This window comes from Ochotona princeps, chromosome 13 (assembly GCF_030435755.1).
Source record: "Ochotona princeps isolate mOchPri1 chromosome 13, mOchPri1.hap1, whole genome shotgun sequence".
Classification (NCBI taxonomy): Eukaryota; Metazoa; Chordata; class Mammalia; order Lagomorpha; family Ochotonidae; genus Ochotona; species Ochotona princeps.
In genome coordinates, this window is record NC_080844.1 from 11,122,837 (window position 1) to 11,134,964 (window position 12,128).

The window sequence follows — 12,128 nt, forward strand, 5'->3', positions numbered from 1 at the left end:
CCAACTGTTTTAGACAAATGTTACCAACTCTAATATCCAATGGTTAACAAATACTCTGACACAGGGAATAACTGGCATTTAGTGATGTAGCCAGAGATTAAGGCTAAACTCCATAGGATTGATTTCCTATTTAAGAAGGGATTCACAAAAAATGAAAATTGAAAATCTCCCACATTCAAATGGAAGCATCAGTGTTAGCCGATGACAGCTGTTTTGTCACCATTTCTTGATTTTATTCTGCCGACTGAAAAGAGCCAGGCTGAAAGAGGTGTGGGTTTTGCTTTCTGGAGGGAAGACCTAGAATGACTGACTTCCCAGTTCCTTATACTTATACATTACTGACTTGCAGTGTATTAATTCTTTGATGCTTAAATACTATACTGTACAAATGAGAGACCATTCCACGAGGCTGACACCATTGAGCAAAGTCATATGGTTTAACTCACAGTCAAATGGAATTCTCATCTGTTATGAGTATTGTTGTATCAACACTTAGGACAAGAACGTCCAAGCAAGAACTGCGGAGATGCCAGAGTTGGATGCTGGACAGAGCTGCTATCAGCCACTGCACGGGTGCAGTAGACCAGTGGTGTCTGCCAACTGACCTGCAGACACTCTTTGATATCTTCTGAACTCTACAGCTTTGATGAAAGAAATGATCCCAACATGAGGCTGTGTGATAGGGCAGGGAATCCTGTTCTCACTTGTGATTAAATGGGCAGGTGTGAATACAAACAGTTCCCTACTTATTCAATTTTTTTTCCCTGTGCTTGGCTTTTCTCTCCTTTGGCATCACTTTAAATTTGGGGCTTGGTGCTTCTCTCTCCTATTTATTCCTATGAACCCTGGGCTCCTCACTATGTCTTGTAACAGGAGGAACTTAGTCGTTTGATCTCTGCTAGCCAGACACCCTTTTTCTCTGCCACCCCTCACAACAGTTAGTGATCACCATTCTGTGTTATTTGTTTCTTGCTCCCACATGGAGGGAGAACCTGCAGTGTTCATCTCTCTATGTGGTTTATTTTGTGTAACATGAAGTTTCCAGCTGCATCTATTTTTGGCTGAAAATGACAGGATTTCATTCCATTTTATGATTTAGTATCCCATTGTGCATATGTTCTACATTTCCTTCTATTCTTCCAATGATGCACATCTTAGTGAGAGTACTGCTAAAAAGGATGCACCCCTCTTTGACTTCCAAAGGATGTATGAAGCATTTCCATCAATCCAGGAAGTTTTCTTATGCCTCTTTATGTTGATTCAAAACACTGTAATTGATTTTAGTATATTTGTGCAAAATGAAAAATTCTTTTCTTTCTCTTCAACATCTAATTTACAAATTAGTCATGCTAATATGGCATGCACACATGTGCTTTATTGATTTCCTTTCTTTTAAGACTACAGTTATTGATATAATTTTCATTTATTACTATATACTCCTAATACTAATCACGACACACTGTGCGAAGAGTAATTATTTAATAATTCATTGGGAGTCCTCTTTTTATTTAGGAGAAGCATACTCCAATGCATCTTCACCTCCTGGTATGCCGGTCTCCAATACGTAGTTCTTCTAGGTAAATATATGTATGTACATGCTTATATATCTATTGCTCTTATATTTTGTATGAAGGTTGTCTCCTATCAGAGAGAACATGTAATATTTGTCCTTTTTGGATTGGCTCATTTCACTGGGCGTAATGGTCTCTAGTTGGGACCATTTGGTTGCAAGTGATAGAATTTCATCCTATTTAAGTAGTATTTCATTCTATTTAAGGCTGAGTAGGAGAGAAAGGTACCTACTCTAGTATTAGTGGCAATGTAGGCTAGTGCAGCTACTATGGAAGTCAGTATGAAGAGTACCAAGAAAACTAAAAATAGATCTACTGTATTAGCCAGCTATCACACTCCTTGGAATATATCCAAAGAAAGTAAGATCTGCATATGAAAAAGTAACCTGTATGCCTGTATTTATAGCAGCACAATCTGCTTAGTGAGAACATCAAAAACAACCCAGATGTCTGTTGAAAGAATAATGGATAAGGAAACTATGGCATGTCTATTCTATGGAATAGTACTCAGCCATTATAAAATGAACTCATATCATCTCAGGATCCTCTCTCCAGCCCTATGTTATTTCTCAACTCCTTGAGAACCCACAGTTACTTCAAGAAAAAGTTAACGTCTTTGAATTAATGTATTGGAATGCTGAACATCTGACAATGGAAAGCTGAAACAATACTGCCAACAATTACCAAAGCACTTTCCAAGTCCTAGGTGCTGAGGAACTCTGGTAGTTTCTTCCCCTGGGTGAGATCCTTGTGTGATCATGGACTTCTGGGCACCACTGTCTCCAGGGCCTGCCCTGGGGTGAGCATGGCTAGCACATGGCACCCATACCCATGGTGGCTCTTCCCCAGCCAGACAGTGCAAGTATCTGGGGTCAGCAGGCAGATCTGCTTGGGGCTGGGGCTGTGTAGCCTCTGGTCCCTTGCCAGGAACATAGGACATTGCTCTAGTTGGGCTCTAGGAGGAACACAATAGAAGCAAACTCATTCCAAACAAAAATTTTTATTAAGAATAGAGAGGGTAAAGTCCTGAAGGCTTCGGGAAGGTACAGGTGGGCATAGCCTGGTGACTCTAGGCTCTGTGTGCTGACTCATCTTCCCACTCTGCTCAGGGAGAGGCAGGGGAGGGCCACTGGGGGGCGGGGACAGGAGTCCCTGAGGGAAATCCCAAACAATGCAAAAGGCCACCACGCTTAGACAAGGCAGGTTGTAGTCCGTTTTAGTGAACACAAGGGAGTTCACCTCTTCTTCCAGGCTGTTATAAACTCCACAGGGAAGAGGCAGAAAAGAGGCCTCTAGTGGGCCTCGGGTTAGGCTGTTCGCTCATCATTACACTGGCCCGGGGAGGCTCCAGTCTGCCAATATCACCATATTCAAGGAGGCACCCATGGAAGTAATTCCAGGGAGCCATCTTCATCCCTCTGCCTGGGGCTGGGATTGACTTCACGGACTCTGAGCCCAGGGGCTCCAGGAAAGGCAGGGAATGGGCTCTAAAGCCCTCCTGGCTGCCCAGCTCTGGAGGTGGGCTGTCTTCGCCTTGGATAGGCATACAGAGATTGGGCAGACTATGCCACTGGAGCTGCCTCCCCTTGTCCCACACGCTGCATGGGGTCTTGGCCGGGTTGGCCACATATGCACACCCTGAAGCACGCACTAGGGCCCCTTGGCCCAAGGACTCTGAGCTGTTCTCTTTGGCAGAGTTTTCCTCTTCATCTATCCCCCAGACAAGGCAGAAGGTCATTGGTTCCATGGGGGGAAGTCCAGCAAGTGAAGCTGAAGGCTCAGGTTGTTGTTGGCACAGTGGCCCCAGTTCTTGAGCTGTCTCCCCACCCTGTGGTGTGGTGGTAGCAGGAATAGGCTTCTGGGAGATGTAGACCAGCTCATGTTCCATGCTGTAGGACTTGCCTGGCATCGTGGAAAGGAAAACAGAAAAGGTTTGCTTCTCCATTGGCAAATTGTGGCTGCAGGGTGCACCTGATTCCTGATGTTCCTGTCACTTTGAGTGACACTGAGGACACCCTTTAGGCTTCTGGGAAGGGAAGGATGTGCAGCCTGGGCCAGGGCAGTGTCATGGCTCCACCTGGACAGCCCCATAGGGAAGCACAGGCCCTGACCTCCCTGCCTCTCAGTTCAGCTGTGGGACAGCTAGCATCAATAGGAGTGATGCTCCTGTTACCTAACCACCTGCTCCTGTTTCACAACATGAGAACAGCTGAACCGTGAGCATGTATGTCCCTCCTAGTTGGGTAGAATAAAACTGACCATTTGGTCAGCTGAGACTGGGGGCAGAGATGAGGTCCTAACCAGGGAACAGGGGACTGTTCCCAGAAAAATGGTGGTGGTACAAACCCTGTGTCCTTAATCCTTGGGCCTCTGACATCTGAAGACATAGCACTGGCCCCTTCTCCTGGGAGTTTCAGCCATCAGCAACTCTACTGTACAAGGTAACAAGGGAGACACCAGCATGGAGTTTGAGCTGGGCCTCATTATTTACTAAATAGCTGTGGACCGGGGCCTGTTTCTGTAGCCCCTAGAACTGGAACAATCCCAACTCTGTCCTGTGTGGCTGAACCAGGATGTCAGGTCATCTATGGGAACAGAAGCCATGGACAAACACAGGGCTCCCTTCCTTCACAGCACCCAGGTGGGTGATGCACTAGGTTGTATTATCCTCTATGCTCTTTAGCCTTGTCACCAGGCTGGGCCTACACCTCTACACTCAGCACTCTGGGTTCTGCTTGGGGCCAAAGTCCTTGCCTCTGCCCTTGCCATGTAAAATGTGTATGGGATTAGATGCCACAAAAGGGTCTCCTTGGCCTTGCTGGTGGCCTTAGGGGCTGTAAGGGGACCAAGTGTCTGGCTGACTTAGGCCCTCACTGCCCAGGGTCAGCCACAGACACACCTCCCTCTAGCCTGCTGACATACAGATATGAGACCCACCCACCTCTGTCCTATGGGGTTCCTGGGTGCAGACAAATATGGACATCAGGCTCTGGATCTGTTTCAGGACCTACCAAACAGCCTCCACTGGGACATACAGGGACATTGCTCATCCGGGTGGAGAGCAGGGATTGTTGGTGTGTTCTGGGCTCCAGGGCTGCTCTGCTTGGACATTGAAGACCAAGTCCTATCCACCCTCACCCAATGATGTGAAAACCTGGGCCCTCAAGGATCTTCAAGGTACCCCACAGCTCAGGCCACAGGAGTGTGGTGGTGCCTTTGTGGAGATGGGAGAGCAATCACCCATACCCCTCCCCACAACAGCACATCTGGAAGCCAGACCTTGCGTTCAGAAGTTTTTTAAGCAAACCTGAGCAGTGGGAGAGCAAGGACCTTATGGAAGAGCTATAGAAGACCCTGGCCCTCCTCCTGCTGACACCCCAACCCTCAAGAGAGAATGGGCCGGAGCCTTGTGTTGTGCCCACCTTCAGGAGGCATGAGACACTGTAGTTTGGACAGCTCATGCTTGGAGGACTGAAGCTGCTTGATGACAGCATTGTCATCCAGGGCCCATGCTTGCTTCAGGGTCACCTGGAGGAACTCCTGGATACGTCCCTGAGACATCTTCAACAGGCGCTCTGGGTAGGAATTAATGAGGGTGTCAGGCTGGGAGGGGCCATGGGAGTGGACAAGCAGCCATGCTGCTCCAACCCTGGTCCCAGCTTTAACAGATTCTGACTTCTGCCCTGGGTACCCATGGGTATCAACCCAAGTGTCAGTGATACTGCCCAGGACCCACACTCTAGGGTTAGGACCCTGCCCATGCCTCCCTGTGGACCATGCTTGATTGAGGTTAGGATATCCCAGGAGAATTCTCAGTGCCCTCATTAAGGAGCCCAGAGCTTGCCAGGCCTCCTTATCCCCACCTAAAGCCCCTTTCACTGTGCATCAGCAGGGGACCCCAACCCTTCTACCCACTGCACCCTGGCCTCTTTGTGCCCTGAGCACTTACTGTGATGCAATTTCAAGGCCACATGTGCCATGGTGGTGAGCACATGCTGTCCCTCCAGTAGGAAAATGTCCCAAATTCTCAAAGCCAGAGAGAATGGCACCTAGGAAGGAAGAGCAGGTGTGAGAGAAACCACCCATCCAGGCTTGAGCAGGGCCCCCAGGGGCTGTAGGGTTGGCAGTGCCCCCCCAAGAAAAGGTGGAAACCACCAAAGGCTGTCTCACATGAATCCATAGTTCCTATGCAAGGGCCTCATCTCACTGATAGATGGCGCTGTGTCTGCAGGCACCTCTAATGTGAGGATTCCACAGACCAGAGAGAGGAGGGATGAGGCCTGGCAGACACTCCCAGTACCCTGGTACCCACCAAAGCTGCTCTGTGCACTTTAGTGGCCACATGGGAGATACCAGCTCCCCTGTGAGCTGGGTGAGGGATCAATGCTCCTGTGGGCTGACCCTAGGCAGCCTTCCAGGAGTGAGGCATCAGCAGTCTGGCTACACACTGGGGTGGATGCTCAGGCCTTGGGGATCTTCTACCTCCTTCTGGAGAGCTGTGGTTCTGGCCAGGCATCTCCAGGTGTGTGCTCCTGGGACTTTTCTCCTACTAGTTTGCTCTGAAATTCAGTCTCAGCCTGAGCTACCCCCACATTTCCAGGCCTGTTGTGTGTGCCAGCAAGGTGCCTCCTATGTCTGCTAGAATGGGACAGCTCAGCCCTGCTGTGAACACTGTCAGGGAAAGCCAGGCCCTGGGACAGGAACTTTCTTGATCAGGGGATTCCTGTGAAGTGGGGGAAGGAAGCACTTACCGCATCCAGAAAACACTGGGTGAACCACCGTGCAGTGTAGTCGTCAAGGCCCCCTCCTTGCTTCTCCTGAGGAAAAGCAGAGGGAGCTGAGAGCCGGGAGCAGGCCTGGGATTCCCCCTGGACTCAACACCCAGGATACAAGAAGCCCAAGAGCAAGTGCAGCTAACCTCACAGCCACACAGGTTCCAGAAGGGCCACATGTCACTTGCATTCACTACACCTGGGGAATCTTAAAAATTCTATGCTGACTCTGGGGACCACACACAAATGGTCACACACACTGCTAGAGAGTCAAGTAACCAAGAAAAGCCATGGTTGCCAGGGCCTCCCTGACCAAAGGAGCCCTGGAGACTACAATGGGCACTCATCCATGTAAGCAGAGTCCCCGCTGGAGCCAAGGAGGCACTTCACTCACCAGGTGCTGCTCCAGAGCAGGGAGGGTGCGGTGCACGAGATCTCCCAGGTGGTTCTGGAGCATCTCCAGCTTCGGGAGTCCCGGTTTGTAGAGACCTGAGTAGGATCAGCCCCCAGCCCTCAGATCAGAGCCTCTTCCCAGGAGGGCTGCAGAGCCACAGTAGGGGGCAGAGCCTTTTTGATCACCCAGGGACTGGGGAGGCTCTAAATGGGTCAGGTGGGGTGACATCTGGTCAGGGTGGAGGAGCCCCAGAAAATGGGTACATGTAGGACTGTGTGGAATCTAATCAAGTCTGCTCCCATGTGCCTGGTGGGAGAACTGCAGCCAGACTGGATGAATCATGACCATTCCAACTTTAATGAGGAGGGGAAGGCTCCCTCAGTGATGATGCCTTTTGGAGTTCCCTGATGTAGATCAGTGAGTCTTAGTAAATCCATGTGAGGCATGGAAGCCAGTGGAGAGACATGAGTCACTTGGACACAGATAAAATCCATTGACCTACAGGTTCCCAAACAACTGGCAGCCTGGGCAAAGCTGCGTGTGTTAATGATAGGGAATGGAATGTTTGGTTTGGTATAGGAGGCTTCTTCCAGCTCTGGACCCTAAGGACTTCCCAAAGGGAGAATGACCTGCATATTCCAGTGAGGAATAAAGAGCCAGTCACCTGACTTCATGTCCATGAGTGGCCTTGCATGCAGTGGGCCCACCATTTCCATCCACCTACCAGACATTGAGTATTTCTCATTCTCCATGAGCTGGACCAGAGCCCAAAATGCATCTTCTTCATTTAGCCACATGAGCAGCATTGCAGCTATATGGCTCAGTCCCTGGCCATAGCCCACCTCCTGCAAGAACCCAGAACACCGCTGAGGGACCTCTCTGGTAGGGTAATCTCATGGGGGTTGGGTGACCACCCTGGGAGGGTGTGGCTGCCCACTGAAGGGAGTGGGGAGATAGAGGAATGAGTCTCTGAGCCCCTCTTGCACTTGGGTATGAGGAATTTAAGAATTGTAGCATGCACCAGGTTTCCATGTTCCTGGAACAAATCCTGCAGGGCTTCAGCTCAAGCCATGCCTGAGGAAGAACAGACGCAAGGATACTGTTCATTTCCTATATCTCATGGTGGGGCAGAAATCCAAGCTCCACCCCGTGGCATCCCCTAGAGCTCCGTTTTAGCCATGAAGAAAAAGCACCAGAGTATGACTGCTAGAGCTTAGGAGCGAAGTGTGTACAAGGTGCAGATCTAGGCTGCCTGGACACCACTCCCATAGTCCCTAGGCAGGGTACCTGGGAGCAAGTCAATAGGATGGAGATCCCCAGGCCTTGTTGGGGTCACCCTAGGAGTCTGGCAGCTGCTTTCCTGTGGGAAGGGTCTGAGTGAGTTTGCGAGGACATGGAACTTTGTGGGGTGGAATTCAGACTAGTGGCACCCGCCATGTGTCAGGTGGGTGTTATGGCATCAGAGGAATCCAGACCACAACAAGTCACACAGCTTGCCCAACCTCCTTGTGGACCACTGGTACCTGAAGCAGCACCCTCTACTCTGCCTGTTCCTGGGGTGCAGAGAGCATCACAAGAGGAAGTGAGGCCATTAGCTTGGCCTCTACACTTGATGCCCCAGCTGTAGATAGGAGAACACCCAACACGTCAGCCTTGGTGATCTGTCACAGGGGATATCCTGAACGGACAGTGTGGGAACAGGAACTAGAACATATATTCTAGAATACTCACAGGGTTGTACATGCTGTAGGCCATTAAAACTCCAAACAAATCCTGCTGCCTGGAACAGAGAAGAGGAGATGGTGTTTCGTTCCCTGCTGAGGCTCTCAGTGCAGCCCTGCATCCCAGACCCTGCTAGTCACTGAGGGCCCAGGCCAACTATCTACCACTAGAGCAGGGCCATGCTCAGGAACCCACCCGTTCTGCACTGTCTGGGTGAGGGGTGCCCACCAGGACACACAGACATCTCAGGGTGCAGTGTATGCAGTTTTATCTTCCTCCTGGTGGATTTGCAGTCTATGCAGCTGAATATCTCTCTGTCAAGATACTGTTTGAGGATTTACCATACTATGGAAAGTCATCACCCCACAAAACAGTTCAGCAATGTTAGGAGCAGTTGCTGAACCAATAGTTCATCATGTGTTCTTTTGGCCAAACTCTCCACATTCCACCAGCCGGGGCCACCCTTGACTTATTCTTGCCTTGGGATCTGGACTCTTTCAGGTGTCCCTGAGTGACTCACAGCTTGGCTAGGCTTTGTGGGTCATCCTCCTCTCGAAACAGAATGCACCTTAGATCCACTCAGGTCACTCCAGGGCCCCCTGCTTTAGTTTTGTACCCAGTTTCCCACAGGATGAGTGCTTGCTCCTCCCTGTCCCCTGGGGACCCTGCAGCCCAGAGCCCTTACTTAGTCCCATATTGCTCTCGGAACATCAGATGATCTCGAAATGTCCCACGCACTGCAGAGTCAATGTGATAGACTTCACCAGACTGTCGTCTGGCCTGATCCTTTAGTTCCTACAGAAAACACTCTGGTAAGCATTAGGCCTGGGGCTCCACCAAGGTCCCTCTGTAAACTCCCCTGGCTGTCCACAGCACTTCTCAGGAACAGCCTCAGCCTGGGCCCCAACCAGGGCTCAGATCCCCCCTCCCTGGAGCCTCAGCCACACTGTCATCAGCCTCAATGCTGCCCCTCTCCAGCAGGGCTTATCTCCATCCAGACACTGGAAGCCACTTTTGGCTTTGACCAGACCCTGAGCAATCAGTTTCCCCAAGCTCAGTTCCAAAGAACAGCCCCAAACATAAGATATCCTATGCATATAGATGTTCAGGGTTGTGCTTACTGGGTTACTCATTCCAAGATTCTGGCCAAACACTATTTGAAGAAACTGGCATCCCCAGTTGGGCCCTGCTCCCTGATGGGTGAGAGTTGGCTGTTGTTGGCAACCCTCTGAAGTCCCACCTCCTGCATTTTCCAGAAGCAGCTGAGAGCTGAATGTGACAAGTGAACCAGCCACTCCATGTGATGACATTGCTAGTTTATGCAACGTTAGAAGAAAGCAGGCCCAGGAAGGGCAAGACATGCTAGCAGATATCTTGTTCAAAGTCTGGGTCTTGTGTCCATAGTCTCCTGTCCATTAGGGAGTTAGCCACTGCTCAGGGCCTGCCCTGTGTCAAGCTTCCCAGATATGCCCAACAAGAAGAAGGGCAGGGCCTTGGCTGGAAACAAGGATGTTTAAATCTCGTTGAGTCTGGGAGATTAAGACAGGATGAGAAGGAAGGTCCAGACCTAAAAAGCAAGGCAACGCACCTTGAGGAACTCAGCATCCTTATGTGGCCTGAACAGGTCAGGCTGCTTGCAGGCTGCGAGCACAGTCATACCTTAAATTTCCCTGGGTTTCGGGCCTTCTTTGTGTCGACATCAAGCATTAGCATCCAGACTTTCCCCCGCACCTGGCTGGGGATGTCCTTGAAGAATCTTCGGTGGAACTACATGAGAGAGAAGGCTCAGATGAGAGGTTCCATGGCCACAGCATGGAGGGTGTGCAGGGTGAGGGGTCAGGACAGGGAAGCAAGGGGCTCTGTGCTATGTCAACAGGAAGAGGATCCAGCATGAAAGAAGGGTAAGGCTGAGGACACAGACTTGCCCTGGACTGCCTGCTCCCTATGGAGCACGAGGAAACATGCAGGACCTGCATCTGAGATTTTTATGAGTGATGACACTGGTTTCCTTACCAGCAAGGTCACTTGAATGTAGGGACAAGGGGTGTAGATGACTGGTGTCCTTTAGGGCAGGATAGTTGCCCCTGGGCAGCAAGTGTCCAGCCCAGCAAAGGTTACCACCCATCTGTGTTCTGTTCAGTGTGATCCCCATGGGTCCTCCCTCTACTTTACCTTCTCACTGCTGCAATATTTACTATAATTTTTTAACATTTTGACCCACTTTCCGAGTCTCCTTGACTCTGTGCGTCTTTGCTGGAAAAGGAGAAAGGATGGCATGAGCCCAGAGGCTGACACTGAGTGGCCTTTACATGCAGCTCAGCAGCTGACTCACACAAGGAACCCAAGATGCTGCAGACCTGGGCCGGACCTTGTGTAGGAGCAGTCCCAGTGGGCTGACCTCTGGCCACAGCACACCTGTTCTCAAGGCAGAGACCCCTGAGCTACAGTCAAGACAGTCCCAACTCAGCAAAGGTGCTGAGGTGGCCCACAGACACAGACCCAGATCTACACTCAGCTTTGGGACAGATGAGTAAGTGCTTACAGGTGTCTGTAATCACTGTGGGTGCAGGACCTTATGGTTCCCAATTCCCACCTCCTGCACCCATGTGCTCTCCAGCCCTGCTTATCAGAGGAAGAGCCCATAGCCAAGGGCTGGTTCTCACCTTAGTCCCCAGGGTGTTGTCACAGGACAGTGACTTCTCGCTGGAAAGAAAGGGGAGGGAAGCAGAGCTGTGAGGCCAGGTCCAAGACCAGGCCCTTCTACCTCCCAAGCAGGCCAGGGAAGAACCAGCTTCATCATCTCAACCGAGGGGACACAGAAGTGAAAAGGCCAGGTGGCCATGCTGATGGCAGATGTCAGGCAGGTCTTATGACCAAAAGCACAGGGATCCCAGGATCAGGCAGGGACTCTCACTGTCCCTGGGGTTCAAGTGCTGTCATCAGGCCCATGTCCTGGGGGTGTGGCAGCCCCCTCTGCACAGCTGTGAGGCTGCTGTTCTGAGAAGGTATAAACTGCCCTAGGGTGAGGGGCTGTGTTCCCACATCAGCCATTCCTACGAAGGCAGCCTGGATTGACTGAATCTCGGTGGCCCAAGAAAATCTGCTCAGAGCTGTGAGTGTGCACCCTGGGCTCAGGCACCTGGACCACCTCAACTCTCCCAGGGACCACCTGCTCCTCCCACCACCACCTATACACACTCCACCTGAAATGCCTGCTCCCACCTCAGTCCTCCTCTGTTGACCAAGTCCTTGGCCATCCCTCTCTACTCAGGCCCTTCTTTACCCTTGGGATCTGTGAGATCATGGAGGCAGAATTCTCTGCCTAGTCCCAGTCATTCATATATATATATATATATAACAATTATATAATTATAATATAATTATAATTATATAATATAATACATTAATAGAATATAATAAAATATACTATAATAAAATATAATATAATAAAAATAATTATATATGATTATATAATTATGTGATTATAATAAATATAATATAATATATAAATATATATATATATTTAATTTATTTTTGAGAATCACAGAAACAGATTTTATCCAGGGTGGATGACCAAGGGAGAGAAATGTTCCATTGCCTGGGTCACTCTCCACATGGCTACAACAGCTGAGCTTAGACCAGGCCAAAGCCAGGAGCCAAGAACTTCAT

At 50.0% G+C, this 12,128-nt stretch overlaps 1 protein-coding gene across 1 annotated transcript; it reads right to left on the reverse strand.

Annotated features, from left to right (window-relative positions):
* Window positions 1–2,826: 2,826 nt before the first annotated feature.
* On the reverse strand, window positions 2,827–11,510 carry LOC131481773 (USP6 N-terminal-like protein). The gene is made up of 12 exons (XM_058671904.1): window positions 11,374–11,510; window positions 11,123–11,162; window positions 10,632–10,712; window positions 10,119–10,226; window positions 9,145–9,254; window positions 8,469–8,517; window positions 7,462–7,582; window positions 6,738–6,832; window positions 6,323–6,388; window positions 5,521–5,620; window positions 4,994–5,146; window positions 2,827–3,473 (listed from the first exon to the last, which is right to left on the reverse strand). Exons 1-12 carry the CDS (start codon window positions 11,508–11,510, stop codon window positions 2,827–2,829), a joined length of 1,707 nt encoding a protein of 568 aa, XP_058527887.1.
* Between the last annotated feature and the right edge of the window lie 618 nt (window positions 11,511–12,128).

What these genes read in the sequence shown, in the direction of transcription:
- LOC131481773 (XM_058671904.1), bottom strand. Translation starts at nt 11,510, where the DNA reads ATGGCTGATGTGGGAACACAGCCCCTCACCCTAGGGCAGTTTATACCT. An exon ending in ACAACACCCTGGGGACTAAG is followed by an intron (nt 10,713 to 11,122) that starts GTGAGAACCAGC and finishes CTCCTTTTCCAG; the next exon opens with CAAAGACGCACAGAGTCAAG. An exon ending in CGAGAGCAATATGGGACTAA is followed by an intron (nt 8,518 to 9,144) that starts GTAAGGGCTCTG and finishes TCTCTGTTCCAG; the next exon opens with GCAGCAGGATTTGTTTGGAG.